This window comes from Eulemur rufifrons, chromosome 2 (genome assembly GCF_041146395.1).
Source record: "Eulemur rufifrons isolate Redbay chromosome 2, OSU_ERuf_1, whole genome shotgun sequence".
NCBI classification, from domain to species: Eukaryota; Metazoa; Chordata; class Mammalia; order Primates; family Lemuridae; genus Eulemur; species Eulemur rufifrons.
This window is the reverse complement of record NC_090984.1, coordinates 38,695,673-38,713,386: the sequence shown is the minus strand read 5'-3', so window position 1 is coordinate 38,713,386 and position 17,714 is coordinate 38,695,673. Positions and strand designations below refer to the sequence as shown.

At 36.2% G+C, this 17,714-nt stretch overlaps 1 protein-coding gene across 1 annotated transcript in view; it reads left to right on the top strand.

Annotated features, from left to right (window-relative positions):
* PIGB (phosphatidylinositol glycan anchor biosynthesis class B) overlaps positions 1-17,714 on the top strand; it is a 33,495-nt gene that overhangs the window by 13,334 nt on the left and 2,447 nt on the right. Inside the window, exons 8-12 of the mRNA XM_069492061.1 lie at positions 3,071-3,211; positions 8,007-8,058; positions 8,772-8,983; positions 9,590-9,654; positions 16,875-17,088. Coding sequence (XP_069348162.1) covers positions 3,071-3,211; positions 8,007-8,058; positions 8,772-8,983; positions 9,590-9,654; positions 16,875-17,088 — 684 coding nt within the window. The remainder of the gene's footprint in view (positions 1-3,070; positions 3,212-8,006; positions 8,059-8,771; positions 8,984-9,589; positions 9,655-16,874; positions 17,089-17,714) is intronic.

The window sequence follows — 17,714 nt, the reverse complement described above, 5'->3', positions numbered from 1 at the left end:
AGAATTCCAGAAGATGATGTTGGGAAGACCCTTTCAGACATCAGCCTAGGCAAAGAATTTTTGAAAAAGACTCCCAAAGCAATCACAGCAACAAAAAAAATAAATAAATGGGATCTGATCAAATTAAAAAGCTTTTGCACAGCCAAGGAAACTATCATTAGAGTGAATAGACAGCCTACAGAATGGGAGAAAATATTTGCTCTCTACATATCCGATAAAGGGCTGATAGCAAGAGTCTATCTAGAACTTAAAAAAATCAACAAGAAAAAATCAAATAACCTCATCAATAAATGGACAAAGGAAATGAACAGAAACTTTTCAAAAGAAGACAGAATGGCCAGCAAACATATAAAAAAAGCTCAACATCTCTAATCATTAGAGAAATGCAAATCAAAACCACAATGAGATATCACCTAGCCCCAGTGAGATTAGCCTCTATCAAAAAAATCCCAAAACAACAAATGCTGGTGAGGATGTGGAGAGACGGGAACACTGTTACACTGCTGGTGGGACTGCAAATTGGTGCAACCTCTGTGGAAAAGAATTTGGAGATACCTCAAAGAGCTAAAAATAGAAATACCATTCGATCCATCGATAGCACTATTAGGCATCTACCCAAAAGAGCAAAAGACATTCTATAATAAAGACATCTGCACCTGAATGTTTATGGCAGCAGAATTCACTATTGCAAGGATGTCAAAACAACCGAAGTGCCTGTCAATTCATGAGTGGATTACTAAAATTTGGTATATGTATACAATGAAATATTACTCAATTATAAGAAATGACAATGATCCAGCACCTCTTATATTTTCCTGGATTGAGCTTGAGCCCATGATCTGCAGTGAGGTATCCCAAGATCGGAGGAATAGCCTCCACATGTACTTGCCATCAAATTGGTACTAACTGATCAACACTATGGTGCTCACATGGTAGTAATATTCTCCAGGGATTAGGGGGTTGGGGGGCGGTAAACTCACAACCAATGGTCACAGACATGGTGAGCATTGTAGAGGAGAAAGGCATGCCTCTAAACCTCGCTTGGGTGAGGCAAAGTGCAAAAGATATTTGCACTTCAGTGTTTATTGCAGCATTATTCACAATGCCTGAAATGTGGAATCAGCTTAAGTGTTTATCAAAGGATGAATGGATAAAAAAGATGTGGTGTATCTACACAATGGAATATTATTCAGCCATGAAAAAGAAAGAAATTTTGTCATTTGCAGAAACATGGATGGATCTGGAGGACATTATTTTAAGTGAAATAAACCAGGCACAGAAAGACAAATATTGCATTTTCACACTCTCATATGGGAGCTAAAAAAAATTGATCTCAAGGAGGTAGTGAATAGAATGGTGGCTACTAGAGATAGGTGAGGGTGGTGGGAAGGGGTAAGGAAGAGGTATTGGTTAATGGGTAATTCTGTTAAATAGAAGGAAAAAGTTCTAGCGTTCAGTAGTGCAATAGGGCAACTATAGTTAACAATAATTTATTATATTTCAGAATAGCTAGAAGTTTTCAAATGTTCCCAACATAAAACAATGATAAATGTTTCAGGTGAATCATGTCCCAATTATCCTGACTTGATCATTATATGTTACATGCTTGTATCAAAATATAACATGTACTCAAAAAAAAAAAAAAGTAAACCACTTGGCTTTTTTTTTTTTTTTTGAGACAGAGTCTGGCTCTGTTGCCCTGGCTAGAGTGCTGTGGCATCAGCCTAGCTCATAGCAACCTCAAACTCCTGGGGTCAAGCAATCCTTCTGTCTCAGCCTCTCGAGTAGCTGGAACTATAAGCATATGCCACCATGCCCGGCTAATTTTTTCTATATATATATTTTTAGTTGTCCAGATAATTTCTTTCTATTTTTAGTAGAGACGGGGTCTCGCTCTTGCTCAGGCTGGTCTTGAACTGCGGACCTCAAAGCGATCCTCCCGCCTCAGCCTCCCAGAGTGCTAGGATTACAGGCATCAGCCACCGCGCCCGGCCACTTGGCTAAGTTTTTTAAATAGGGAAATCTTACACAAAAACCTAGATTTCTAGTTTCACTTAAAAAATTGGAACTCCTAGTAGTAGAATTTGGGGCTAGGATTCCTTCATGACAATATCATAATCCCCACCCAGCCTGCCTTTCTCGTTTTTATTATTTACCTGGTTTCTGTAGGCATTTGAATTTGTTTTCCCTGCTCTTACATCCTGACTGACATTAGGAATTTTTTAATAGTTATTTATTTTTATTAATATTAGTTAATAGGAATATAATGGTACCATATGTTTTATTTTGCTTGCTTTTAGTTTTAAGCAGGGCTAAATATTTTTCCACATAAGTTACTACCTATAGTCCTTGTGATTAAATTATCAAATCATCTCTTTCATCCATTTATTGAGAGAAGTCCTATTAGTAAAAGTCGACATTTTTATCCATGATGATATAGATTTGTATAGAATTTTTATCAGTTGTGTATGTGTATATATATATGTATATGTGTATATATATATATATACACACACAAAAAAAAACACTTTTTGTCAGTTGTGTATATAAATTAGCTTATTTTCAACACAAAATCATACATACTCAGAAGACCATCATTGTCTAATGTTTCAGTCAGATAAAATCAGCTTACTTTCAGAACAAAATCATACGTACTCAGAAGACCATCACCGCCTAATGTTTCTTTAAATGTGTTGTTTTTCCTTAGAGAAAGGGTTTGTGTGACCTCCTTATATCTCCTTAGGAGAAACTTTTCATTTTTCATTTTTCTATCAAGAAAGTAATTGGCAAAGTTGTGTGGTGAAAAGTTAGTATACTTTTCAGCACACAAGACATTAAGACACATAACTTGAATTCTTGAAAATATTAGAATTAGGATATCAATGCTGGAAAAGACTAGATTTTACCTCTTTTTACAGATAAGAGAAACTGAGATCCAGAAAGTATAAGTAACTGCCAAAGTTCATACAGCTATTTATACCAAAAGGAAATGCATATTACAGTGTAAATAGTAGATAACTTCAAAATTAATTTCCCACCTGTCTTGATAGCACATTTTCCTTGCTTATAGTGTCAAGTACTCATCCCTGGTGGCACTTGCCTTCATAATTCGTCCCACAGCTATCATTCCATGGATACCTTTGCTCTTCAGACATTTCTGTCAAGAACAGAGAAAGCTTGACCTTATTCTACATCATTTTTTACCTGTAGGGTAAGTATGGCTACAACCCATTTATTAATTTTAGTAACCTATAAAAGATAGAGTATAAACAAGATTTTTACATCTTTCAGTTAATTCTCTTCTCTCTCTCTCTCTTTTTTTTTTTTTTTTTTTTTTTTTTGTGACAGTGTCTTACTCTGTCGCCCAGGCTGAAGTGCAGTGGCACATCATAGCTCACTGCAGTTTCAAACTCCTGGGCTCAAGTGATCCTCCTGCTTCAGCCTCCTGAGTAGCTAGGACTACAGGCACACACCACTGTGCCTGTCTAATTTTTTCATTTTTTGTAGAGATGAGGTTTCACTATATTACCCAGGCTGGTCTCAAACTCCTGGCCTCAAGCCATCCTCCCGCCTCGGCCTCCCAAACTGCTGGCATTGCGGGTGTGAACCACCATGCCTGGCCCAATTTTTATATCTTCTAATGTCAATGAGAACTCTCAGTACTAGGAAATAGAATATTTTCAAATTTCTATTTTACATTTTTGTATTTATGATCCTAACTATAAGTACTTTAATTTGCTTAACTGAGAGTATTTGCAATTATTTCTAACTTAGAATGTTCCTATGCTTTATTTCCTAGCTATTTCTCAAATACATTTTAGAGATACTTTATTCTTTTACATTTGTACAGGGCTTTATAATTTATAATGTGTTTTCACATGTCACCTCCATGATTTTCACAATACATGTATCTAGGCAATACATGTGTTTTTATTAATAGCAAAGGCAACAGGGGGCTTGGAGAAATTAAATGTGTATTAGCCAAAGTCACTGGGCTGATTGCTGTGATAGAACGGGTTTTTAAATCCTAACTACACCATGAGCTTCCAGGATCAGACTTATCCCAAGTATCTTGTAGAATACCCAAAATAATTATTTACTGAAAGGATAAGTGTATTCTGACTCTTAGAACAGTAATCTTTTTAATATATAATCATGCATTGCATAAGGACATTTTGGTCAATGATGGACTGCATATACAATATTGGCACCATAAGATTATGTTTAAATATGTTTAGATACACAAGTACTTACCATTATTTTACAGTTGCCTCCAGTGTTCAACAGTCCTATGCTATGCCTAGGAGCAATAGGTTATACCATCTAGGTTTGTGTAAGTACACTCTATGATGTTTGCACAATAAAGAAATCACCTAATGATGCAGTTCTCAGAACGTATCCCCATCATTAAGTAACACATGACTGCACTAGTATTCACTCTGCACAAGTACTTTTTGGGTAGCAATTTGAAAGGACTAAATTATCTCGTGGCTAAGTTGCTACTGTTGTCATTTCTCAGATGTATTAACATTGTTTGGAATGTATTCATTCATTCAGCAAATATTTAATCCTAGGATGTGCCAGGCAGTGTCCTAGATCCTGAAGATACAGCAGTTTAACAAAACAAAGTTCCTTGCCTTCATAAAGTTTACATTCTGGTGGGGGGAGACAGCTAAAAAGATACAAGTAAATATATATATGTGTCAAGTGATAAGCGCTATCAGAAAAAATAACGTGGGATAAGGAGGATAGAATGTCTAGGGTGAGGGAGCTGTTATTTTTTATAGGGTATTGGGGAAGATCACCATAAGGCAACATTGAAACCAAAACCTAAAGGAGTTGAGACAGTGAACCATGTAGATACCTGATGAAAGTATATTCCAGGCAGAGAGACCAGCAAGCACAAAGTGTGTCTGGCATGTTCCAGGAACAGCAAGGAGGCTGTTGTGGTTAAAGTGAGCTTGGGAAAATGTGATAATGAGATCAGAGACATAGCAGGTGCCCAGTTCATGCAGGCTTTTACACTAAGGGAGATGAAAAGCGTTTTCAGCCTCATCAGCAATATGATATGGTTTATTCGTTTAATAAGCATTTAACCTACTTGGCTTCAAGCATTTGATGATTCAGAAGTGAGTAACATATATCATCTGCTTCCAAAGTTAAAGTCTGTAGGGGAAAAGCAATACGGATGCTCCTTGACTTACAATGGGGTTATATGTTTATAAACCCACCATAAGTTGAACATACCTTAAGTGGAAAATGCATTTAATACACCTAACCTACCAAACATCGTAGCATAGCATAGCCTACCAGGAACATGCTCAGAACACCTATATTAGCCTATAGTTGAGCAAATCATCAAACACAGAGCCTATATCATAATAAAGTATTGAATAGCTCATGTAATTCATTGACTAGTGTATTGAAAGTGAAAAACAGAATGGCCATCTGGGTACCATTATAAAGTTGAAAAATCAAAAGTTGAACCATTGGAACCATCTATAATTCTTACCCAACGATTTATAATGTTCTGATATGGGTATATAACAAAATGTTATAGGAGAAGAGAAAATAATGAGTCTAAGTCTGTTTGCAGGAGGAATATCAGTAGAAGCCTTATTAAGAGGGTGGTGTTTCAGATAAAATCAAAGGTGAATATGAGTTTGCCAGGCACAGAGAATCAGCATGCTTAAAGCTGAAAAGGCCTGAAGGAATCTATTCATATAGATCAAATGCTTGTCTTGTTTATTTTGAAGGAAAATATAGAAAAAAATCAATAAGATAATGCACGTGAAAATACTCTGAAATTATACAATGTAGAACAAATCACTCATAGTCCTAATTAGTCTTATACTCGTCTTTGATGCATAGAGTTGGTCCGAGACTTGAACTGCATAACCACCTTTTACTTAACTGAGCATGCTTTAAAAATAGCCAGTTGCATATCCAAACAGTAATAGTGTCTCTAAATATAGAGAAAATCTTGAGTTACTGTTAAGAAAAATTCTAATGTATATGGACCCATTTTTGTTTACCTTTTACATGATCTTAAGAATAGGATATCATTGTCATTTTGTACAATCAAAAATAGTTCAGTTGCCTTTCAGCTGCCACATTGTCTCACCAATTATTGGCAAGACAGGAATGAAAGAGGGGACATCATTATAGGTCTTACAGGCATTAAAGAGATAAAAGGATATTGTAAACAACTCTTTCCTAATAAATTTCACAAGTTAGATGAAATGGACAAATTTCTAGAAAAATACTACTTACCAAAACAGACAAAAGAATAGAAAATCTGAATAGTACTATTACATATGTGTGTATATATATATATATATATATATATATATGACATTTAATTTGTAATCAAGACCTTCAAACAAAGAAACATCAGGCTCAGATGGCTTCACTGGTGAATTCTTCCATACATTTAAAAAAGAAGAAACATCAATTCACATGTACTATTACACAGAACAGAAAAAGAACATTTCCAAATTCCCCTAATGAAGACAGCATATCCTTGATAACCAAATCTAGCAAGGATGTTACAAGAAAGGTCAATTATAAACCAATTTCTCTCATAACTATGAATGTAAAAATCCTAGGCAAATATTAGCAAATTGAATCCAGTGAAATATTAAAAAAGAGAATATATGACATCCAAGATTGGTTTTATTCCAGGAATTTTAAGTAGGTTTTTTCTTTTTTCTTTTTTTTAAGAGATGGGGTCTTGCTTTGTGGCCCAGGCTGGAGTGCAGTGGCATGATCAATCATAGCTCACTGCAGCCTCGAACTCCTGGGTTCAAGTGATCCTCCCACCTCAGCCTCCGAGTCTCTGGGATTACAGGCATGAGCCACCGCACTCAGCTAGGTTTAATATTTTTTTTTTCTTTTCTTTTCTTTTTTTTTTTTTTTATTTTGAAGAGCTCATGAGAAAATGCAGTTCTTTTTTTTTTTTTTTTTTTTGAGACAGAGTTTCACTCTGTTGCCCGGGCTACAGTGAGTGCCGTGGCGTCAGCCTAGCTCACAGCAACCTCAAACTCCTGGGCTTAAGCGATCCTATTGCCTCAGCCTCCCAAGTAGCTGGGACTACAGGCATGCGCCACCATGCCCGGCTCATTTTTTCTATATATATTTTTAGTTGTCCATATAATTTCTTTCTATTTTTAGTAGAGACGGGGTCTCGATCTTGCTCAGGCTGGTCTCGAACTCCTGACCTCGAGCGATCCTCCCGCCTCGGCCTCCCAGAGTGCTAAGATTACAGGCGTGAGCCACCGCGCCCGGCCTAGGTTTAATATTTGAAAATTGATCAGTATAGTTCATGACATTAAAAGAATAAAGGAGAAAAATCATATGACTTTCTCAACAGATACAGAAAAAGCATATGATAAAATTAAAGGCTGGCCAGGCACGGTGGCTAATGCCTATAATCCTAGCACTCTGGGAGGTCGAGGCAGGAGGATCACTTGAGGTCAGGAGCTCAAAACTAGCCTGAGCAAGAGCGAGACCCCAAATAGCCAGGTGTGGTAGTGGGGCATGCCTGTAGTCCCAGCTACTCGGAATATCGAGGTAGGAGGATTAGTTGGGCCCAAGAGTTCAAGGCTGCAGTGAGCTATGATCATGCCACTGCACTCCAGCCTGAGCAACAGAGCAAGACCCTCATCTCTCAAAAGAAAAAAAAAATATATTGTGTGGTACTGGAGAAAGAACACAGAGATCAACAGAACAGAATAGAGAGCTCAGAAATAGACCCACATGACTATGCTTAGCTGATTTTTGACAAAGATTATGTTTTTATAATAATATATTATTTTTATATAATAGTCTTACCTATTAATTCCTATCAATAGATAACATCTTTCAAAATACATAAATCCACATTCAGTTGGTGAAATTGTACAGCGTTTTAAAGTGGCTTTTGATGCAAAGCACTTGCAAGCACATGCCAATATTGAATTTTCAGCAATTCAGAATGTGAATCACCGTTCTATTTTGTTTTTCAGATTTGTTACTTTGAGTTTGTCTCTAATAATCGATCGTATTTTTTTTGGCCAAGTAAGTAAAACTATATTAAGCTAACAGCTATTTTTATTTTACCCATTTTTTGCACTGAAACCTGAACCTGGATTTTTGATCCATTAATATTTTGGCACAGAGGCAAATCATTTTTAAAAATGATATAGGACACATTAAAAAAGATTTCTAGAGTATGCCACTCGTTCAATTTGTTATGTTTTCTACATAACAAAATTAGTATTCCTAGTTGATAATTAAAAGAGTCTGTTTTAAGGCAGGAAAGTATTAAGTAAGGACTTAATGTTACCTGCTATTTTTGTCGCCATCTTTATTATCTGCTTTGTGCTACAATTCAAATTGTAATGTTGGCAAAGTTTTATCTTAATAGGCAATATGTGACATCCTAAGGTACTAAAGTAAGATTTTTAATATAGGTACCACACATACTCTCGTAAAAAAATATATCCTCTAATTGGATGTAAACTTACATTGCCAAAATATAAACATTTACTCATAATTTTTGAGATTCAAAATGAATCTCAAACTAATAAAGAACATATCAAAACTTAGAGAAGAAAAAAGTAATAGTTAAGGATTTCATACAGTCACTAATCAAAATTATTGATGTAAATATTGTCTGGTTTTTAGACTTCAGTCCTGATTTTATGTAAAGATTCTGTCAATTCCCAAGCGCCAAAGATTAATACTTGACACTAATACATTTCTATTTCTTTTTCCTTCAACTATGCCAGTGGACTCTGGTTCAATTCAATTTTTTGAAATTTAACGTACTCCAGAACTTGGGAACATTTTATGGTTCTCACCCCTGGCATTGGTACTGCAGTCAAGGATTTCCAGTTGTCTTGGGTACTCATTTACCCTTCTTTATTCACGGCTGCTTTCTAGCACCAAAGAGGTACCGGATACTTTTGGTGACTGTGCTGTGGACACTGCTAGTTTATAGGTAAGATTCTATTTGTTCAAATTGTTAATTTTTTTAATGTCACCAAGAAATTAAATTAACTAAATTCTTCAAAAAGTAAACCGATTATCTTTTGGAGATGCATTAACTTATGATTTGTGAGTGGGGATTATCTTAGAGGACAGAAATAGTAATAATTATGCATGTACTCAGAGTAAGTACTTTAGATACGCAATTTGCTTAATAAGGATTGTATTCAAGTTTTAGGAAGTTGTACCAATTTTATTTGCTTTTTTAAAAAAAATAACTACCAAAATCTTAAGTATTGAAGGACCAAAGAAATACTATTCTAAAATTAAGAATATTCCAAACTTGAATGGTATTACTTGCTTGGATTGGAAGTAGAAATCCCTTTTTTAGAATGTAATTGTACTTTATAATTTCACATTGACGTCAATGTTATGATTAGTTTTAGCACATCATAATCACCTTATAACTAAAATAATAAGACTGATTCCTGAAGCAAGAAATCCAGTCTCAATAATTAAAAAATAGATCATGTTAATTATAATTTAAAAATAATTAAGTTCTCAAACTATCATATAAAATAATACTTAATATTTTCTCTTAAAATCTTTTTTATTATAGCATGTTGAGCCACAAAGAATTCAGGTTTATCTATCCTGTTTTACCATTTTGTATGGTGTTCTGTGGTAAGTGTTTTCATTTAATATAGAAATAAAATTTATATAGAAATAGTTAGACAATACCATACTCAAACTCTGTTTTTCTTTGCTGAGCTACCATGCCCAGCTTATTTTTATTTTCAGCTAATCTAAGTGAGAATTACTTCTTAATTACGAATTATATTATTGCAATATTTCCTTTTGGTAGTCTAAATATCTCTTTTCCTATATGCTCTAAAATAAGATAAAAACATAAGGATCCTAGCCAGGCGCTACAGGTGGTGCACACCTATAGTCCCACCTATTCAGGAGGCTGAGGTGGGAGGATTGCCTGAGCCCAGGATGAGCCAGGAGTTCAAGACCAGCCTAGGCAACATAGTGAGAGATCCCCATCTCTGAAAAAACAAACAAACAAAAAAACCCACATAAGGATCTAATACCCAAAGCTTCTTTTGGCAGTGTTGCCTGTGATTATTAGAAATCTCTCACTAAAAAGTAAAGGAATATGTCTGTTTTAGAATAGCTATTTTAAGTTTATGGTTACAGGTGCAAGGGTCTTCATTTTCTTTTTTTTCTTTTTTTGAGACAGAGTCTCACTCTGTTGCCCAGGCTAGAGTGAGTGCCGTGGCATCAGCCTAGCTCACAGCAACCTCAAACTCCTGAGCTCAAGCGATCCTCCTGTCTCAGCCTCCCGAGTAGCTGGGACTACAGGCATGCGCCACCATGCCCGGCTAATTTTTCCTATATATATTTTTAGCTGTCTATATAATTTCTTTCTATTTTTAGTAGAGGTGGGGTCTCGCTCTTGCTCAGGCTGGTCTCGAACTCCTGAGCTCAAATGATCCGCCCACCTCGGCCTCCCAGAGTGCTAGGATTACAGGCGTGAGCCACCGTGCCCGGCCAATTTTCACAAAGGAAAAATATATTTATAGCTGTTAAAACTAGTTTTTAATGCTTTTACACATGAAATATTTACCCATGTAAAATGTACTCTAACACATATGCAATTTCTAAAGTAATTTACTCCTCTGATTTTTAGACCTTTTGTCCATTTTTCCACAGTCTTTGCAGTATATTTTTTACTTGTGACTTCTAAAAAATCTCATATGACTCAGCTTGGGAAAAATCTGAATTTTCACCTTGCCTGGTTTGGAAAAATTATGAATTGAAACTTTATTAACTTTAATTCATAATAAATGACTGTTGGCTTCCTTCAAATATTAAGACTTTAAAAAAAAATCACTGAGTTAGGAGGGAAGAAATGAGTAACCAACTGGAACTGGAGGCTGGAAAAACTAGGAAGTTACAGGTTTCAAACTTGTTACTTTTAAAAAAACAACCCACTGAATTAGGCAGCCCTTGACCAAGTATACATGAGCTCCTACAGACTGCAGATCTATATACTCTTCAATTCAGATAAACATACATATTTATATACTTGATACATCTGAAGTACTGAAACCAAAGCCTCAATTTGTCATTACCTTATAGTCTTACAAATGCAGGCACATTTAAAAGTAAGACATCTAACAGCTCTTTGGCAAACCTTTAAGAATAATTGGCCCATTTATCAGAACAAATCTATTCACAAATCACTGTTCAGATTTTAAAGTGGTATTTTGTTTTTTGCAGCCTCTTGAGTATAAGTTATAATTAAATCAAGCACTTCCAGAGTACCAGAGGACAAATATTATTAGTGTGTGTGGTTTGGTTAATTTAGGAACTGGGTTTGATTTTCTATTTTCACAATCTGGATTTTCCAGCATTCTTCCTCTGTGGCCCTGTTTCTTTGTTTAGAGAAAGATTGGGTTGTCTGAGTCCTCATTCCCATTCTAAAAGATTGAATCTTTAAGTGGCAGGATCCCTGTAACCAGGACCTGTTCCCAGTCTCAAAGATTGGGATAAAATGCTGATAAGAGGCAAAGAGAGTCCTTTCTAAGGGACAAGAATTACCCCTTCTTCCATCCAGTGTCTACTCAGAAGGATCCCTAAAGAACTGAGACCTAGAAAGCTCCCTGATCTCCTCACAGGATGTAATCTTTTCCTCCAGACGAGAAGATTCTTGAGTGGGCCAAAAGATTCCTAGGAGATTTGTACTTCCACCAAGAGTCAGAGCTCTTTAATGCTAAGAGATTCAATTAAGGATCAATAGGATCAATTAAGGAGTGAACTCACCTAGACAGAAGTCTTTGGACATTCAGGAACACTGCCAGACAACAATTCTCTTTGGAGTTGTTCATGTTTTAAGTGACCCAGTTTGAGTTTTTCCTAACTACCTGAAATCTTGAGTTGTATTACATCTCAAATCTCAGCCTTACATTCTGTTCTTATGGGACTATTTTAACCTGATTTTATTTAAACATGACGAGTCTGTCAGCCATTGCTGTGCAAGAGGCCACCTCAAAACTTTAGAGGGTTGGTTGGGCCAGGTGGCTCACATTTGTAATCCAAGCACTTTGGGATGCCAAGGTGGGAGGATCATGAGGCCAGGAGTTTGAGACCAGCCTGAGCAACATAATAAGACTGGCTCTACAAAAAAATTTTTAAAAATTAGCCAGGCGTGGTGACTCATGCCTGTAGTCTCAGCTACTGGGAAGACTGAAACAGGAGGATGGCTTGAGCCCAGCAGTTTGAGGCTGCTGTGAGCTATGACGATGCTACTACACTCCAGCCTGGGCAACAGACAAGGGAAGACCTTGTCTCTCAAAAACAAAACAAAACAGAAAACCTTTAGTGGCTTAAAACTGCATTTATTATTGTTACTTACAAGTCTACAGTTCAGCTGGGCAGTTCTTACCTCTGCTGAGCTCACTTATGCAGATGTGATCAGCTGCTGGGTAGACAGCTCTGTTGACTTAGGCTGTGCTCTCACATGTTTGGGGTTCATCTGGCTAAAGGCCAAGGCACTTCAGCTCTTCTCTGTTTTCTCATTCTCCAGAAAGCTAGCTGGGGCTTGTTCACTTGGTGGAAGGCATGGTTCCAAGAGAGGGAGCAGAAGTATGCAAGGACCTTTGAGGACCAGGCTTGGAATTTACACACTGTTAATTTTTTTGTGATTCTTTTGGTCAAAGCGAATCACAAGGCCAGGCCAGTTTCAAGAGATGAAGAAATAAACATAAGACTCATAATGGGATGGGACACAGGAAGAGGAGTAATTGCAGCCATATTTTCAATCTACAGTAATTTCTGTTGCCTAATTTGAATCTCTCTTAGTCCTATAAAATAGGACTTAATTCTAGAAAACATACCGTCTGTGATTGGCTCTGATCTTTAGTGAACCGTATAATGTTGTCCCTCAGTTTATCTGTAAAAGTACTATTGGTTTAGCAACACTGAAATTCTTAGATTGAACCTCTGTCATTTGTGTGCTGACAGGTTTCCAGCACTTGGTACCAGTTCTGGGTTAGGTGCCTGCTTAATCTGTTTTTACCACCGTGGCAAATGCAGACTCGCTTCTCTCTGATGGGGCCACTTTGTTTTTCCATATTCTAGCCTTTTTATCAAAATTGCACATGTGCATTGTTTCAACAATCATTCCACGAGTTGTTTGAAAAATCATTAGTCCCCCTGCTCTCACTCCCCAAAAAGCAATTACTTGAACATTCTTTTAGCTGGTTATTGTGGTATTTATCTCCGTTCTCTAAATAAAATGCTTATAATGCCACTTAGAGATTTTTGTTTTAGGTATTTTATCTATGACTTCTATGGAAGATGAAAATAAAGTTTCATTTTCTTAACAAAATAGCAACATAAAATTCTCCTTGATACCTCCATCTGTGCCCAGTACCCTCATTATGGTTAAGATTTCAAAGGCTCTTAGTTCAGTGGTTCTCAAGAACAAGTTCAGTCTCACTTTTTCTCAGCCTTATTCTCCTGTATGTCTTATTCCAGAATTGAACCAGCCTTTGTTTTACTCATGTAAACACTAAAACTTAGCTGACCTAACAGCTTTCTCAAAGGGTCTTTAAAAGTGGAAATGTTATTAATAACTCAGATATATCTCTAACTGGTAGAACTGGTAGAGATTTTTTTCTTAACATTAGGTTTTCTGGTAATTGTTGCCCAAACCAGAAGGAATCAGTAATGTATACCCTTAGACATTCCCATCCCATGACCGTGAACCTTACCTTGGTAAGAAGGAACTCATTAGTCATTGCTGAAGAATACAGATTGCTACATTAAATATCCAAAATTTTAAAAGTGTATATATCAAACTAAATAATACATGATGATTAAGAGATATGGCTGAGTAAAGGAGCCAACTCATGAAGAGCCTTCTTACATACTCAAGTTTTCAGATTTTATCCTGGAGAATAGTCAACTGGGACATAATGGATTTAAAACACTTTTGTAACATTTGTTTTTTTTTTTTAGTTTTTGTTTTTTTGAGACAGAGTTTCATTCTGTTGCCCAGGCTAGAGTGCCCTGGTGTCAGCCTAGCTCACAGCAACCTCAAACTCCTGGGGTCGAGCAATCCTTCTGCCTCAGCCTCCCAAGTAGCTGGGACTACAGGCACGCGCCACCATGCCTGGCTAATTTTTTTTCTATATATATTTTTAGTTGTCCAGCTAATTTCTTTCTATTTTTTAGTAGAGACAGGGTCTTGCTCTTGCTCAGGCTGGTCTCAAACTCCTGAGCTCAAATGATCCACCTGCCTCGGCCTCCCAGAGAGCTAGGATTACAGGCATGAGCCACCATTCCCAGCCCTGTTATCACTTTCTTAAGCAATTCTTCCAGAAATGTTCTATGTATCCACTTTTAAATATCTTTTTATAGGCACAGATAACAGGAATAAATTAAGTATTTTGGCGTAATATTTAGCATCCAGTTAGCAATGTGTTAGCTACTATGTGAAATGAAGTGATCTATATTCTGACAACTAGTCACCAGAGTTCATATAAAGTCCCAAATCTTCAGTAATTGGGAGCAAGTCTTGTATTTTAGGTAACTCTTAAATTATTTACATGATGGTGATTATCACTTTCTGAAGCTAGGTCATTTGAGGGTGGATCATTTCAGTGAGAACTGCATCTCCATATTATTTGCATGTGCAATTAAGTAGATTTACTGGGACGGCAGCTACTAGACTCTTGTTAATTACCCTACTTCCCTGTAAGGAAACCATGGGTCCTAGGCTTCTCCTGTGGTTCCCTCAGTCTAGCATTGGAACAGCAATGTCTTCCCCAGTCTCCCTTTACCAACTCCAGTTTCTGAAATCCCGTTGGGAAACTTTCAATCCCAGATGGTTTGAAAACCCCTCAGAGGCTTCAAATTCAAGACTCTTTGAAAAGAACCTGTGAAGTCAGGTTCTTTTCTAACATGTGCACAAAAGTCATTTGATGATAATGGAAATTTCTAAAGATATCTTTCCTATATGTCAAATGCTTAGTAATGCTTATAGGATGCTAAAAATTTATGTAAATAAAGGCAGTCCTCAGATTTGAAATAAGATTTTATCCCCAAACTTCAAGTTGGAACTTGAAATGCATTCTCTGTTAGAAATAACTTTAACATGTAGTTAGGTTCCCAGAATATCCCACAAAAGCTCATCTGATCCATAATATTGTTGCAGAAGCCAATTTTGACTGGCGAATGTTTTATCAGTACCCACTATCCCTCAGGAAACTAAGCTATCACCTGACTCCCCCTAGGCAGTATTCAACTAACTGTTCCTTCCCTTCCCAGCATTTTCTTCATATCATTCTCACTAAAATGATCTGTCCCAAAATGAGCTAGCTTCAGACAGTGAAAATTACCACCATACTGTAAGTAAGGTAAGCATTACCTAAGAGACACCCCTCTCCCCAGTACTGAAGATGCTGGGAACGTTATCTTCAAGCATTCTACCCAGAATCCCATTTTCACAACATTTATCACCACACATTCCCATTTTTAGTCACCCACTCATACTACTGTATTCCTAATGCCATAGTTTCTGGTAAAATTTTCCGTGAACCATTTAATGAGTGAACAAACTATTAATAAGTGAATCACTTATGCCCACTATACTTGTGTATCTCTGAGAGCAAGTTACCTTCTAGTGCCTTGACATAAGCTTCAGTATAGCTTTCTGTAATTTGAACCCACTAAGGTAGATGTTTTTGCCTTTCAACACAAGTAAGTGCTTCAAGTTGTATTTGCTGGTCTATTAAATCTGTAACTGGAATTATTATAGATGGTTGAAATTTTGGAATCTTATTTTATTTCTAATACAACTAATTTTAGTTCTCATCCTCTTTAGTAGGTTCCTCACTTTACCATTTCAAACACCTTATAAATGTAGATGTAAGTTTTAAATGATAGACTTAGTTTTCTTGATCTGGCTACATTTTTCTTATTCCAACTCCTAAATAGTATGAACTGTGGGTAATGTTATCTAAAATATTCATAGAGAAGGAACAAAATGGAAAACACTGCTTTGGCTCCAGTGGGTATTAGTGCTAACATTTTGGGCAGACTGTGGTTTGGGTACTGGATACCCAAGTTCCTAAAGAACCTGGTTCCACAGAAATAGTATATGTAAACCATGAACAAAATGTTAGGGAGCTTACTAATATGCTTACTCTTTTCCAATGGAAAGGCATGTTCTTTGGTATTTAACAGATCCTAATGTGCTGATTATCAGTGGCTATTGCTGGGAAGCAGGACTTTGGGGGAGCAAGGATAAGGACTTTTACTTATCCTTGTATACCTTTGTTTGTTCTACTTGGTTTGTTTGTTTTTTGCCAACACAAATTACGTTCACAAATTAAAAAAGAAAAAATTTTCAGCATCTCCAAATTACTCAACACTATAGTGAAAGAAAAAAAACACTTAAGACTTAGTCCTCTTCTTTCAGAAAACGGTCCATACCACCACTCACACACCACTGAAAATCTTCCAGAAGCCCAATGGCTTATCTTGCTAAGAGGACACATTACTGAGACTTGTGTTACACACTGAACTATCCCTTACTAGTGCTTGAGAAATTAAAAAGGTAGGTAAATGGAACAACTAAAAGTCCTATTTATTTAGCAACTACTATGTACCAGAATAGACACTGGACATTTTCTCTAATACTTTAAAGACCTAGATGGCAATACAGTGATAGTGAATGGTCAGAGAAATTATGATGACTTATTTTTTATTTGTCCATCACGGTATTACAGCTTGTGTTGTTTCCATGAAAAATTATAAATATACTTGCCGGTAACATAAGAAAATAAAAGATTGCCAGTATACAGTTCAATGTGTCTATCTTCATATAGGATACTCAGTAACCCACCTGAAAACATGGAAGAAACCAGCTCTGAGTTTCCTGTTTTTATCAAATATGCTTCTGGCCCTCTATACTGGTTTAGTTCATCAACGAGGTACTCTTGATGTCATGAGTTATATTCAAAAATTCTGTTACAACAGTCCCAATAAATCTTCGGCTTCAATACTTGTAATGATGCCTTGCCACTCTACTCCTTATTACAGGTAATAAAAGTTGTTCTACTACGTGCTATTAAGAAAATGACTACTTTAAAATTCCCTTTCAGATTCCTAGATTTGAATTAATTGATCATTGATCAAATGATAAGAAATTCTAAACTTGCACCCATGTTTATTCACTGATGGATTTTAAAAAGCCATTCGAACTATGTCGGTGAAAATCTTGTAAACTATTATATCTTTAAAAGTTCAAACGATTTATACTTAAAAATTTGATTTAAATTGGTATAAAACATTTTGTAGGAATTTGATAGTTTTCTTAGTAAAGAAACTGATTTATCACTGATCTTACCACAAATCTTTATGACACCATCTTTTATTTACACAATTTTGAATTAATCTCAAAAACTGGATTGTAGCCCAGATTTACTACTGGATTATTGCTCTGGTCTTAAACTAGTCTTCTAAAATCTCTTTGGACATCACTTGTCTCACTTGTAAAAATTAGGGAATGCAGCTAGATGATATTCTAATGCTTGAATTGTTTCTAGAAAATAAAAAATATTAAAATTGCCTTAACTATTCAGGGCACTTAAAAAGACATGCATTTGGTCCTATGCTTATATTTCAGAAAGCTGTATTAGTTACCAGCTGTCTAGTAATGGTACGGG